The sequence below is a fragment of the Salmo salar genome, chromosome 12 (assembly GCF_965601325.2).
Source record: "Salmo salar chromosome 12, fSalSal1, whole genome shotgun sequence".
Classification (NCBI taxonomy): Eukaryota; Metazoa; Chordata; class Actinopteri; order Salmoniformes; family Salmonidae; genus Salmo; species Salmo salar.
In genome coordinates this window covers 25,099,460-25,115,335 of record NC_138302.1, presented here as the reverse complement: position 1 = coordinate 25,115,335, position 15,876 = coordinate 25,099,460, and the positions used below count along the sequence as shown (strand labels likewise).

Sequence of the window (15,876 nt, the reverse complement as noted above, 5' to 3'; positions counted from 1 at the left end):
TGTAATTCTATTTATTTAAAGATGCAAGAATATGACAGTAGTAAAATAATATCAATACTTTTAATTAGGCCATAACTGTTTGTGAGAGTGAGTTTTGCCAGATTATTTTTGTATGCTGGTGTTGAGATGTTTTTCTGCCTTCTTGCCACACAGGTCAACTCCACCATTCTGGGAAATGAAGATGTGGTGTACTATAGCTCCATCCATCCAGCCTCACCCAGACCAGTACCGCCCACCTCACATTCACTTCTGCTATTTCTCTAAAAAGGAACCGTCTCTAGTACTAAGACCAAATACACAAGTAAACATGGAAAACATTTACATTGCCTTCAGAAAGTATTTATACCCCTTGACTTATTTCACATTTTGTGTTACAGCCTGATTTCAAATTGGATGAAATAGATGTTTTTCACACCCATCTACACACAATATCCCATAATGACAAAGTGAAAACATGTTTTATTTTATTTTTGCACAGAAATATCTCATTTACTTAAGTATTCACACCCCTTTGCTATGACACTCCAAATTGAGCTCATGTGCATCCAATATCCAAACAAGTCTCTCACCGTTCTGCCCCCAGTGTCACGTCCTGACCATAGTAAGATGTGCTTTTCTAGAGTAGGTAGAGTAGGTCGGGGCGTGTTTTTCAGGGTGTATTGTGTTTTTCTATGTTTTCTATTTCTATGTTTAAGTTCTAATTTTTCTATTTCTATGTTGTTGTTTTTTGGGTTGATATCCAATTGGAGGCAGCTGGTCCTCGTTGCCTCTGATTGGAGATCATATTTAAGTAGGGTTTTTTTTCCACCTGTGTTTGTGGGTAGTTATTTTCTGTTTAGTCTTTGTACCTGACAGAACTGTATTTCTGATCGTTTGCCTTTTGTTATTTTGTCTTTAGTATTTTTGAGTTAATAAATATCATAATGAGCACTCAACACGCTGCGTTTTGGTCCCCTCTATACGACGCCAGTTACACCCAGCTGTGCCCTGGACACCATATGTGAATTGATTGCCCCCACCATCTATCTTCAGAGCTCATGCTCTTAGGTGACCTAAACTGGGACATGCTTAACACCCCAGCCATCCTACAATCTAAACTTGATGCCCTCAATCTCACCTACCAGGTACAACCCCAAATCCGTAAACACAGGCACCCTCATAGATATCATCCTAACCAACCTGCCCTCCAAATACACCTCTGCTGTCTTCAACCAGGATCTCAGCAATTACTGCCTCATTGCTTGCGTCCGTAATGGGTCTATGGTCAAACGACCACCCCTCATCACTGTCAAACGTTCCCTAAAACACTTCAGCGAGCAGGCCTTTCTAATCAACCTGGCCCGGGTATCCTGGAAGGATATTGACCTCATTCCGTCAGTAGAAGATGCCTGGTTATTCTTTAAAAGTGCTTTCCTCACAATCTTAAATAAGCATACCGCATTCAAAAAATGTAGGACCAAGAACAAATATAGCCCGTGGTTCACTCCAGACCTGACTGCCCTTGACCAGCACAAAAACATCCTGTGTCGTACTGCATTAGCATCGAATAGCCCCCGCGATATGCAACTTTTCAGGGAAGTTAGGAACCAATATACACAGGCAGTTAGGAAAGCAAAGGCTCGTTTTTTCAAACAGAAATTTGCATCCTGCAGCACAAACTCCAAAAACTTCTGGGACACTGTGAAGTCCATGGAGAATAAGAGCACCTCCTCCCAGCTGCCCACTGCACTGAGGCTAGGAAACACTGTCACCACCGATAAATCCACGATAATTGAGAATTTCAATAAGCATTTTTCTACGGCTGGCCATGCTTTCCACCTGGCCACCCCTACCCTGGTCAACAGCCCTGCACCCACCACAGCAACTTGCCCAAGCCTCCCCATTTCTCCTTCACCCAAATCCAGATAGCTGATGTTCTGAAAGAGCTGCAAAATCTGGACCCATACAAATCAGCCGGGCTAGACAATCTGGACCCTCTCTTTCTAAAATGATCAGTCGAAATTGTTGCAACCCCTATTACTAGTCCGTTCAACCTCTCTTTCGTATCGTCTGAGGTCCCCAAAGATTGGAAAGCTGCCGCGGTCATCCCCCTCTTCAAAGGGGGAGACACTCTAGACCAAAACTGCTACAAACCTATATCTATCCTACCCTACCTTTCTAAGTTCTTCGAAAGCCAAGTCAACAAACAGATCACCGACCATTTCGAATCCGACCACACCTTCTCCGCTATGCAATCTGGTTTCCGAGCTGGTCATGGGTGCACCTCAGCCACGCTCAAGGTCCTAAACGATATCATAAACTCCATTGATAAGAGACAATACCGTGCAGCTGTTTTCATAGACCTGGCCAAGACTCTGTCAATCACCACATTCTTATCGGCAGACTCAACAGCCTTGGTTTCTCATATGACTGCCTCGCTTGGTTCACCAACTACTTCTCAGACAGAGTTCAGCGTGTCAAATCGGAGGGCCTGTTGTCCGGACCTCTGGCAGTCTCTATGGGGGTGCCACAGGGTTCAATTCTTGGGCTGACTCTTTTCTCTGTATACATCAAGGATGTCGCTCTTGCTGCTGGTGATTCTCTGATCCACCTCTACGCAGACGATACCATTCTGTATACTTCTGGCCCTTCTTTGGACACTGTGTTAACTAACCTCCAGACGAACTTCAACGCCATACAACTCTCCTTCCGTGGCCTCCAACTGCTCTTAAATGCAAGTAAAACTAAATGCATGCTCTTCAACCGATCGCTACCAACACCTGCCCGCCCATCCAGCATCACTACTCTAGACGGTTCTGACTTAGAATATGTGGACAACTACAAATACCTAGGTGTCTGGCTAGACTGTAAACTCTCCTTCCAGACTCACATTAAGCATCTCCTATCCAAAATTAAATCTAGAATCGGCTTCCTATTTTGCAATAAAGCATCCTTCACTCATGTTGCCAAACATACGCTCGTAAAACTGACTATCCTACCGATCCTTGACTTCGGCGATGTCATTTACAAAATTGCCTCCAACACCCTACTCAGCAAATTGGATGCAGTCTATCACAGTGCCATCCGTTTTGTCACCAAAGCCCCATATACTACCCACCACTGCGACCTGTATGCTCTCGTTGGCTGGCCCTCGCTTCATATTTGTTGCCAAACCCACTGGCTCAAGGTAATCTATAAGTCTTTGCTAGGTAAAGCCCCACCTTATCTCAGCTCACTGGTCACCATAGCAGCACCCACCCGTAGCACGCGCTCCAGCAGGTATATTTCACTGGTCACCCGCAAAGCCAATTCCTCCTTTGGCCGCCGTTCCTTCCAGTTCTCTGCTGCCAATGACTGGAACGAATCGCAAAAATCACTAAAGCTGGAGACTCATATCTCCCTCACTAACTTTCAGCACCAGCTGTCAGAGCAGCTCACAGATCACTGCACCTGTACATAGCCCATCTATAAATAGCCCATCCAACTACCTCATCCCCATACTGTTATTTTTTTGGTGATGCTCCTTTGCACCCCAGTATCTCGACTTGCACACTCATCTTCTGCACATCTACCACTCCAGTGTTTAATTGCTAAATTGTAATTATTTCGCCACTATGGCCTATTTATTGCCTTACCTCCCTTACCTTACCTCATTTGCACACACTGAATATAGACTTTTTTTCTATTGTGTTATTGACTGTATGTTTGTTTATTCCATGTGTAACTCTGTGTTGTTGTTTGTGTCGCACTGCTTTGCTTTATCTTGGTGTCACGTTCGTCCGAAGGATGAGACCAAGGTGCAGCGTGCATAGATTTCCACATTCTCTTTAATAGTGAAACTTACAACCAAAACAACAAAGAATATAAGAAACGTGCAGTAATGCAGTGCACAAGGCAACTATACAAAAACAAGATCCCACAAAAACCCAGTAGGAAAAGGCTGCCTAAATATGATCCCCAATCAGAGACAACGAAAGACAGCTGCCTCTGATTGGGAACCATATCAGGCCAACATAGAAATACAAACATAGATATACATCATCTAGAATGCCCACCCAAATCACACCCTGACCTATCCAAATAGAGAAATAAAAAGGCTCTCTACGGTCAGGGCGTGACAGTACCCCCCCCCCCCCCCCCCCAAAGGTGCGGACTGACTCAATAGGGGAGGGTCCGGGTGGGCATCTAGACTCGGTGGCGGCTCCGGTGCGGGACTTAGACCCCGCTCTGCTCGCGGATCCGCCATCCTCGGTGGCGACTCTCTTTCCGGGGTCGTCGCTGAACGCTCCGGACCGTGGATCGTCGCTGGAGGACCCGGACCGCGGATCGCCGCCGGAAGCTCCGGACCGCGGACCGTCGCCGGAGGCTCCGGACCGGGGACCGTCGCCGGAGGTTCCGCGCCATGGATCGTCACTACAGGTTCCGCGCCATGGATCATCACTGGAGGCATCTTGCCATGGATCATCACTGGAAGCTCTGGCCATGGATCATCACTGGAGGCTTCGTGGCATGGATTATCACTGGAGACTCCGGGCCATGGATTATCACTGGAGGCTTCGTGCCATGGATCATCACTGGAGGCTTCGTACGTGGAGCCGGAACGGGTCTTACCGGACTGAGGAGATGTACTGGCAGCCTGGTGCGTGGAGCTGCCACAGGGCGTACCAGGCTGGAGAGACGCACTGGAGACTGGGTGCATGGAGCAGGCACAGGGCTTACCAGGCTGGAGAAACTCACTGGAGGCCGGGTGCGTGGAGCAGGCACAGGATATACTGGGCCGTGGAGGCGCACTGGAGGTCTCGAGCGTAGAGCTGGCACAACCCGTCCTGACTGGATGCTTACTTTCGCCCAGCAAATGCGTGGCGCTGGCACAGGACGCACTTGGCTGTGAAGGCACACCAGAGACACCATGCACAGAGCCGGCACAGGATAACCTGGACCGAGGAGGCGTACTGGAGACCAGGAGCGCTGAGCCGGCACCACCCTTCCTGGCTGAATGCCCAACCTAGCCCGGAAAATGCGGGGAGCCGGCAATGAGCGCACAGGGCTGTGAATGCGCACTGGAGACAGTGCACATCACCGCATAACACGGTGCCTGACCGGTCACACGCTCCCCACGGTAAGCACGGGGAGTTGGCTAAGGTCTAAACCCTGACTCTGCCGATCTCCCCGTGTGCCCCCCCAAATACAATTTTGGAGCTGCCTCTCGGGCTTCGTCGTTGCCATGACTCCCGATCTCGTTGCCGTTCCTCTCTCGCTGCCTCCACCTGCTTCCCCGGTAGGCTTTCATATCTCTACTATACTTCCTCCCTAGTCCAGTCTATTCTCTCCTCAACCTCCTCCAAAGACCAGGATGCCATCTCCTCCCGGGCACGCTGCTTGGTCCAGTTGAGGTGGGATCTTCTGTCAAGTTCGTCCGAAGGATGAGACCAAGGCGCAGCGTGTGTAGAGTCCCACATTCTCTTTAATAGTGAAACTTACAACCAAAACAACAAAGAATATAACAAACAAAGGCAACTATACAAAAACAAGATCCCACAAAAACCCAGTGGGAAAAGGCTGCCTAAATATGATCCCCAATCAGAGACAACAAAAGACATTTGCCTCTGATTGGGAACCATATCAGGCCAACATAGAAATACAAACATAGATATACATAATCTAGAATGCCCACCCAAATCACACCCTGACCTAACCAAATAGAGAAATAAAAAGGCTCTCTACGGTCAGGGCGTGACACTTGGCCAGGTCGCAGTTGTAAATGAGAACTTGTTTTCAACTAGCCTACCTGGTTAAATAATGGTGAAATTATATATACATTTTTTTATCCTTTGATCATCCTTGAAACATCACTACAACTTGATTGGAGTCCACCTGTGGCCAATTCAATTGTTTGGACATGATTTAGAAAGAAACACACCTGTCTATATAAGGTTCCAGTGTTGACAGTGCATGTAAGAGCAGAAACTATATCATGAAGTCCAAGGAACTATCTGTAGATCTCCAAGATAGAATTGTAATGAAGCACATATCTGAGGAAGGGTATAAAACTATTTCTAGAGTGTTGAAAGTTTTCGAGAGCACAATGGTCTCCGTCAGTGAGAAATGGAAAAAGTCTCTACAGCACTTCACCAATCTGGGCTTTATGGGAGAGAGGACAGACAGAAGCCACTCCTGACAAAAAGGAACATGAAAGCATTCCTGGAGTTTGCTAAAAGGCAAGTGAAAGACTGAGATCATAAGGAAAAAGATTCTGTGGTCTGATGAGACAAATATGGAACTCTTTGGCCTGAATGCAAAGTGCTGTCTGGAGTAAACCAGGCACAGGTCATCACCTGCCAAACACCATCCCTACCGTGAAGCATGGTGGTGGCAGCATCGTGCTATCAGGATGCTTTTCAGCAGTAGGGATTGGGAGACTGGTAAGGATAGAGGGAACAATGAATGGAGTCAAATACAAGCAAATCCTTGATGAGAACTTGCTTCAGAGTGCTAACGACAGACTGGGGCTAAGATTTGCATTCCAACAGGACAATGACAATGAGCATACAGCCAAAGCAACATTGGAATGGCTTCAGAACAAGAATGTGAAAGTCCTTGAGTGGCCCAGCTAAAGCTCAGACTTGAATCCCATTGAAAATCTGTGGAAAGACATGAAGATTGCTGTTCACCGCCAAGAGAATCTGCAAGGAAGAATAGGAGAAAATCCCCAAATACAGATGTGAAAAGATGATACAGACATACGCAAGATGACTCAAAGCTATAAATTGCTGCCAAAGGTGCTTCTACAAAGTATTGACTCGGGTGGGAATACTTCTAAACGACAGATTTCTGTATTTCATTTTCAATAAATTAGCGAAAATTTCTAAAAACATATTTTCACTTTGTCATTATGGGGTATTGTGTGTAGATGGGTGAGGAAAAAATATGTTTAATCCATTTTGAATTCAGGCAGTAACAACAAAATGTGTAATAAGTCAAGGGGTATGAATACTTTCTGAAAGCACACACTAGTGTAACACACTAGGGTACTACAACAACAAAAAAACGAACAAACTAAAAGCAGTTCCTAACTTCCTATACAACTTGAAACAAATGCATCCAGAATGATGTACCTGTAAATACAGTTGTAAGCCTACATGCATAAATTGATACTAGGCTACCATTACTCTATGACTGGCAGTTGGCCAAGAACATCATGTGGACCAACATTCCATGAGTCACTCTACAACACTTTAAAACAGTAGATGTTTAAGGTAGCATGACTGTGATGAGCATTGTTTTGGTGTGTTTGGAGTGGAGTGGGAGTTACCACTTACTCACATCTCTCCATCATTCACTCTCTCTGCTCTGAGTTAGGTATGACATCACCTCCCCTGACCCGGCCATGACCCCTTCATAATGTACCCCCCCTTATCCTTGAGGTCACGGACATCTCCATGGCAACCCGTGACCTCTATAACCCTCTGTAGATACCACCTTGACATTGTGCCCTAGCAGACCAATGATAAACCCTGTTTAACTGTTAGAATGGAAGAGTTGAGAAATTCATGGTGCTTTTCACCTTACAGCAGGGGTCTCAAACAAATGGTGCTCACAAACCAATTTAATGCAGGATGAGTTGTTTGAACTCTGGAATAACCTGTTTTAGACCTTTGTAAAGGTCAGGGTTAAAACATGTAATGAAAGGTAATTCTAAATGTGCGAGAAAAAAACATTCCAGTCTCCACTCTCCCTCGATATTCCTTACACAGCAATCGAAAACGCCTCATCTCTTTATGAAAAACACAATGGCAACTCAATTAAATGAAATTAGCATGAATTAAATCAAATGATAAATCCTGTACTTATACGAACATACTACCGTTCGCCTTTTTACAGACTGGCAGAGCGACAGTTAAGGAGATGGAAGAGGAAGGACAGCTCCATATGTATCGCGTCAGCCCCTGGGCCTGAGGGGACAGTTTGGGTAGACCGTCTTTTCCCTGCTGCGCTCTGCGCTGCTCATTTGGCCTCCTCCTGTCTTGTGCTAAAGGTCTCTCACTGCTACAAGGCTCCTTAGCACTTCTCTGGGAGCTATGGAACGAGGATATGCAGATTCAACCGCAACGCTGCATTCCCTTCATTAAAACGATTACATACACTAAATCTAATGTTCCCACGGGCGGACAGATAACGACGACAGATGGAAAAGGGGGATTGACAAAAGGAAGAGGGAGGGGTCGAATGGGGTGTGGTAAATAATACAAAATAAAAAAAGTATCTAATTATAGTTAGTGACCCCCACGCACAAGGCTGACTGAATAGCCCCTTGACTAACCACTGTCCTCTGCCTTCATTTGCTGGGTCAGGGAAGTGAGCGAGTTTTCCGCTGTTGTCCTCGCGGGGAAAGTGCCATACCTGACTCACCGTACCTTCCAGGCCGTTTCTGGTTCACTGCGCATGGAGCAGAGAAGACCTTGCCTGAGAAAAAGACATGTAGTGGGGAGTAGATGAGATTTGTTCTGGTTCATTTAACTGCGATGGCCAGTGTTAAGTGTTCGGTAAGGGCCTGACTCAGAGGGTGAACCGGGGGCAAAAGAGGAGGGAGGAAGAGAAAGAGGAAGTATAAATAGTCATTGTGAAGGGGGAAGTTCGGAACTAGGGGCATAGGAGGAAGGAGAGATGGAGGGATGGAGGAACTGGCGGCATAAGAGAAGGGAGGGATGGAGGGAAGTAAAAAAAAAACAGTCATCGTTGTGAAGGCCAAATAGACATCATGTTCCTTCGGGCAGCTTTATTGTTTTGTCCTTTACTAACTGAGGACTCAACTTTGGAGTAAGCGAACTAATGACATACAACGGACAGAGAACACAAACACGTAGATTTGGTTTACAGTACATGATGGCAGAATGGAGACGATACTGTTAGTGATGGCACGCATAGGATACACCTCCGTGCAGAGCTCTTACTGAAAAAGAAAGGCCAAGCGGGATTTCAGATGAGTTTCTTTCACCCACAAATTCTGTGACTCACAATCAAATTGATCTTAACATACATGCCTCTTTCTATTGCCATGCCATTTACCGTGAGAGAATGATTAACACTTAACCATCAATCTCTCTGTCTTGTCATCAAGGTAGTGCTGAGTGATTAGTGTGCTTTGAGGTCGGTTCCGATAAAAAAAAAAAGAACATCAAATGCATTATTAAATTACTCAAAAATTATTTTAGAGCTTTTTAATGGACATTCCAAAGCCAAGAATGGTGAACATGCAATTGCCAAAACATGTAAAATATTCCATTGTCTCTGTCAGGTCCACATTGGGTAAGATATCAATAGTAAACAACTAAATGATTATTAAATAATACAATATTTCTGTTGTTTATTTACAATACTTCGTTTTTATTTGATGACTTTATTATTTGTCATTCCTTAAAAGTCATCACCTCATCTCTGCTCAGGCAATGGGCAGCCAAACAAACGTTATCTCTGCCCCCCATACTGTACTGTCTGTACTGTCTATAGTCATCCCATTTAGGGTGTGTTCGTAATTTAATTCTGGAGTGCCAGAGTGCGCTCTGGGCGTTCATAAATGTAGAGCGATGTCAGATACTCCGTTCGTAAATTCAGAGCGTTTCGCTCTCGGAGCGTACACTGGATGCTTTGGCCGAGGAGTAGGGTTGATCCGAGCGTTCTGACCTCACAACGGCAGTCAAGTACCCAAGCTGACTAACTACTTCCTGACACAATGAGAGAACACCTCACTCTGACCATTTTACTCACCCTAGCAGAGCTGGTTATGCTGTTTTCATCATGTTATCCAGAGCGTTGGTGACTGTAACTGTGCTGCTGGCAACAATTTAATTAAGCTTCTTTTTGCCGACATTTACTGACACCGGCCATATTAACGGGTGTTGAGCGTTCTTAAATTCGTCAGTTATTCTGCACTCTGGCACACTCAGACGACAGTGCTCTGAAATCGGAGTAGATAGCCAGAGCGAATTAACGAACACACCCTTAGCTAGGCTAGCCTGCCTAAGCATGCTGCATCCTTTCCTCATTCTGTTTCAAAGCCTTGCCTGACCTTACCACTCTCCTTCCATTCTCATACAATATCCTTCCCTCACTCCATCTCTCTCTCTCCCCTCTCCAGCCCTTCCGCCCAGCCCAGGGCAGAGCGCTTCAGTAACACCCATGGCAGGGCAGTGATGTTTGGGCCCTGTGATGTTTGGGCCCAGTGATGTTTGGGCCCAATAGTGAGTGACCAGGTTTAAGTGCCCCTCTTTTCCTACAGCTCTGCCACAGGCCTCATGCATGCTCACACACACGCCTGCATCATGCTCACCACCGTGAGTGATTAACACCACGGGGCTCTATGGTTTTACTGTCTTTTTCTCCCGCATTTTGCTTCCCATCTTTCACCTTCCTCAGAAAGCAAATGAAATCTGTCATCCTAAATTACCCTCACTCAACAAAAATGACGAAATTGCCTGTATGAGCTGTGAACTGTGTGTGTGTGTTTGGGCATGCATGTGATGTGTGTATGTCTGTGTGAGAGAGAGAGAGAGTATGGGCTCAAGTGAGCCTGTGTGCTTATGCATGTGATGAGTGTGAGAGAAAGAGAGAGAAAGGGGGAAAGAAGGGTATTCTATTTGTGTTCAGGAGAAATCTTGTCTCGAAATAAAGTGCTGAAAATACCTGTTTTCTGATGAAATATTGAATACATTTTTGAGTCAACGGAAGCAAAACAAGTATCCATGTCTATCTTAATAAACCGGAAACAGTGCACTTCTGTGATCACTCCACAACTCACTCTGTCATTATTAGGCCTATAACTAGAGTGAGTAATTACTTCGTAATAACCACTCACTAAGTAGGACCCCCCCAAAATGGCACACCATGTCACAGATCATAGGCCCACAATGAACAAGATCCCTATTGATTTTTGACAATCTTCTTGACCTTTTAATGAATGAGGTCAGACTGGTCAGTGACCTCTCTCAAGTCAAGTGTAGACCACTGCTGTGGTGACTGGCTCTTTCTCAATTCATATTTTCTTCATTCCTTACATTCTCGTCTCCTTCTCGATCCAAGTTCACTCCCCTCTAACCTTCTACCCCAATGCATATTGAGAAGGGGATGTGGAGAAAAGGACAAGAAGTCAAAGAAGGAGTCGCTATGCATCATGCTGTTCCTCTGAAGTTATTCACTGACAGGGGAGAAGAAGGGCAGATGTAAATAAGGTCGATGTTTCATGTGTAGGGGTAGGTGTGTAGGGGTGACCTCTAATTGACATGTCCTAGGGGCTGGACCCATGGGCTGACAACCACTAAGGCCGAGTATTAGTTCCCATAAAGAAAAACATTAAGAGTCAGCATTGGCTTGAGAAAGATAATCAATGGAGATATTTATGAAAACATTTCTCATGGTGAAAAGCTTTTTTCTTTCTTTCTAATTACTCATCACTTTATGGCCATAATAAATTCATAATATCTTAGAGGACGCACTGAACCAATCATAATACAAGTAAGTCATCGATTATGGGCTCTAAGTATTTTCTACTTAAGCTATATTATCTATACATTGCAAGGTCTGTGGTCAAATTGTTGTCAGGAAATTTGTCAGTGCGTAATTGACATATGTCATATTTCTTGGCATATGAGAAATTGTCATACCAAAACTGAGTACACAGAAAGAGGGAAATTATATTAAAACATTCGTACTGAGCACATTTGGTTGTTGCTGTCTGCCAAAAATCTGATTGTAAAAAAGAAATAAAATAATAAAAAACAGTATTTACGGCTTGAAGGAAATTACAATGGAAGTGTTTTAAGAGTTACTGCCAGAAAACGTTCTGTTCCCCTGATGGGCATACAGGTATAGACAACATGGTAGACTGCTACTCCACCTGAGGATATGGGTGGAAGGTTGGGACGAGTCGAACATGGAGATAGAACTTGGAGAACTAGGGGCGCGTGGGCGGATGCCAGCATCTTTCGATTCGACCGTTCTTCTATTCTGGATGAGAGAATGATTCAGACCTCATTACCATACTCAGGAGACAGAGACGTCTTTCTCCTCGAACCAAAAACAGGTGTTCGGATAGAGGGGTCTCCTGCTCTGTTATTTTGTTGCTACCATGGTTTCTCAAGGTAAAACTCTACCTGAGGCCAAATAATAGCTGTTTGTCAGCTAATATTATAATACATTTAAAAGTCTGGCGTGGCCTTTCCATGCGTAAAATACCAAAGGTATATGAATACAAAAAAAAAATGCCTAAACCACACAAAGTGTCATCGTGATACTTACAGCAATTAATACAAAATAAAATAAATCTGCTTGGCCTCTGTCTCTGTGTAAAAGGGAAAAATAAAGACTCAAAAAGGTTGATTGTAAGAATAAAAAGCATCCCAAACCACTTTTTTTTCAGGTTTCATCGTTATGGTGTCAGCAATTCTTCTGATTTGAATATTCTGGACATAACTACGTTTCCACTCCATAATAAATTCATAACCATTTGGCTGGCGTCACCATGCGTAAAATGAAAAGGAAAGACTCCAATACTTGAGAAATAATAGGCCTACTGGCCTATGTGGGCCACAACCAGTTTTTCACATGTGATCGTGATGGTGCCAGTCTTATTCTTGTTTTGAATAAACTATTCTGGACATATCGCACTACCTTGCCACTCTAGCCTCTGCTCTCCTCCACATCCCACCCTCCCTCTGCTCTACTCGGAGTATAGTACCGCTACTCCGCCTCTTCTCGCCCGGAGGCCTGCTCCTGGAAGCGGTCCAACCTGGGAGTGGCTTCCCGCTTTTCACACCGAGCAGGAACTGATGCGCCAGGACAACCAAATATGGACTTGCTATCAATTTCGTTGCCATGACTCAGCCTTGCGCCTTATCAATCGAACACTATTGAACACTGTGTGGATACAAGGCGATGGGAAGGGGAATTTGGCTACTGTTCAACAAGTTTTCAAGACCTATAGTTTTCTTAGGTAAATGACCCAAGCTGATGTAATTGTAAGGCAATCTTCAATCAGCTAAATGTGTCAGTGATATTTTCTGATATGGACCCTAATAGGCACAAAATACATGTAGCCTATCAATACATGGAGAGTACTCAAATGTATAAATATAATATTATATCCAACTGGCAATGTCCCCTTCATAACGGTGTTATAAAGATATCCACATCAATATATGAAGTCAAAATGAGTCCGAAAGTGGAGGTTCGACGCAAATAACACTACCATTTAACCCAGATAGATGTATAAAATCATTATCACTTTCCTCTCTCTCTCTCTCTCTCTCTCTCAAGTCTTGTTTATCTCAGCAGTTCCTGGCAACAACGTCATCGAGCATCTGACGTTTCAGGGCGTGGAACAAGGGCTGGCCAATCGGTGCCTTTCTTGCACTATAAAGTGTATAAATTGCCTGTATCGCATGAACACTGGTAGAACACGAGTTTAAACCAGCGAGAAAACAACTAACGTTCCAGTTCGCAAAGAAATATCAACGGGACGAAAGACTGTGTGGAATCCAATAATTAGTCACCGGACATCAGTTTGAATACAACTGTCAAGAAAAAAAACCCGACGACTATTGACTCGGTACAGTACAGTTCCACTATTTTGGAAGTTTTGCTCTGTTCTACATTGATAACTTTGGGCTTGATTATAATATACCTTCTGCGGAAACGTTTGGTTGCTGAAAAGACACTCGAGAGGGCTTGCCCTTTTTTGGACTTATAAATTCAGCTACTACACTGAAGAATTCCAGCAATATTTGAATAATGTCCACAATAATGGAACAGCCTTTCTATCATGACGACTCGTTTCTTTCTGCTTATGGTCATTCAGGCGCTGCCCTGCACGACTACAAGCTCCTCAAGCAGAACATGAACTTGAACTTCGCCGAGAACTATCGGAACCAAAGCCTCAAGGCTCAGCTGCGCAACGAGAGTGAATTCTATCCGACCGGGGGCGCATCAGAAGTCGGCTCGCTGAAGCTCGCCTCTCCTGAACTGGAGCGATTGATCATCCAGAACAGCAACGGTGTCATCACTACCACACCGACACCTGGGCAGTACTTCTACAGTAGGGGAATCACAGAGGAACAAGAGGGCTTCGCGGACGGGTTCGTTAAAGCTCTGGACGACCTCCACAAGATGAACCAGATGCCGCCACCGAACGTGTCCATCGGAACCGGTGGAGTCTCCACGTGCACTGTGGCCTCCACCGTGTTTGGTTCCTCCATGCAGCCGGAGCACCTGGAGTACACCACCCTGAACAGCTGTGGCCCTCACACTAACCTCACACCTGCAACCAGCAGCTACCCCTCCACCACCATCAGCTACCTGCCTCACCACCAGTACCAGCACCACCAACCCGCGGCGCACCCATCCCACCACTTCCAGCACTCGCTAGCAGGAGCAGGCCTACACGCACAGCGATATTCGGGGCTGAAAGAGGAGCCCCAGACCGTTCCAGACATGCAGAGCAGCGACGACGAGTCAGCTTGCGGCATGTCCCCAATCGACATGGAAAACCAGGAGCGCATCAAGGCCGAGCGCAAGAGGCTAAGGAACCGCCTGGCAGCCACCAAGTGCCGGAAGCGCAAACTGGAGCGCATCTCGCGCTTGGAGGACAAGGTGAAGATTCTGAAGACAGACAACGCCGGGCTCTCCAGCACAGCTTCCGTCCTGCGCGAGCAGGTAGCTCAACTCAAACAGAAAGTTATGACACACGTCAGTTCTGGCTGTCAACTCATGTTGACATCCAAGATCAAGTCGTTTTGAAAACAATAAAACGATGGACTATAAAATAAACACTGGACAATAATAGGGAATACATTTGTTTTCCTTTGTTAAAGCAATCAGAACTTACTGCACTGTTGGGACAGCAATTGAGTGAACTACCATTTATGTGTTTTCATGTTGAAAATATTCAAAAGTTGGTTGTTTTTTTGCATTGTTTATTGGTTTCCAGGCTATGATGAACATGGGAAACCGCGTGCACAATAATAAGACTAATAACACTCGGGGCATACTGAACAAGTTATATAAAGTGTCCCCTAGTTATGGCTTTGCCTGTTTACATTTGTTTTTTTTATTCATTTGAACTGTCATTTGTGAAATGCATTCCATTTATAAGTTATTGTTTTAAGTCAGGTTGATCCTCACTGTCTTTTTTTACTTGTACAGTATATATTTAAGTAAAATCTTAAAATTGACCCTCGTCTATTTTACATTGTATTCTTTCTACACAACTACATTGACATTTCTCAAACCAACGAACGCTGTAGGCCTATGAATTAGATATAGCCTAGGCCTATATATTACATGTCAGCTATAGTGTTCATGACAAGCTTTAGTGTTAACATTATATAAGTAGGTGTGTTGTTTACATGGATACATAATTACATACATTTCCCACGCTAACCAGTAAATTATCAGGAACGGTTTTTAATCAACCAACACAGAAACGGGGCTTGACGTACGAGACGTGCCCGCGTTGTGTTGTTTGCCCTCTCTGACGTACATACGTATTGCCAAATATGGTACTTTTTGGAATTACACGTCACAGCAGGGGGAAGATTTCCGTGAACCCCCACCTACATTGCCCGTCAGTAGAGCGGCGCGTTTTCGAGAGACCTTACTACTAAACCAAGATGATACGTTTGTCAATGGCATGCTTTTAAATATGGTGGGGTGGGGGGGGGGGGGGGGGAGTTTCCCTAGTCAGCCACCGCAGCGTTCAAGTTCCCAAAACAACCCTATGCGAAACTAATGTCGAGATTAAAATACATGGGTCAATTTTCCAACAACGCAAACGATGTTCTTTGCTGATGTGCGAAGGGAAACTAAACATTGGTAGGCTACGTGGGAGTAATCTTGTACAGGTCTCTG

General features: G+C 44.9%; 1 protein-coding gene across 2 annotated transcripts; it reads left to right on the top strand.

Annotated features, from left to right (window-relative positions):
* Positions 1 to 13,420: 13,420 nt before the first annotated feature.
* Positions 13,421 to 15,200, top strand: LOC106564566 (transcription factor JunB). Of its 2 annotated transcripts, XM_014130704.3 has the most exons (2): positions 13,425 to 13,579; positions 13,829 to 15,200. In XM_014130704.3, the coding sequence occupies exon 2, from the start codon at positions 13,867 to 13,869 to the stop codon at positions 14,764 to 14,766; it is 900 nt and encodes a 299-aa protein (XP_013986179.2). In that variant the 5' UTR covers positions 13,425 to 13,579; positions 13,829 to 13,866; the 3' UTR covers positions 14,767 to 15,200. The 2 variants fall into 2 exon arrangements, with proteins under 2 accessions (XP_013986178.2, XP_013986179.2); XM_014130703.3 differs by having other exon boundaries at positions 13,421 to 15,200.
* The last annotated feature ends 676 nt before the right edge of the window (positions 15,201 to 15,876 follow it).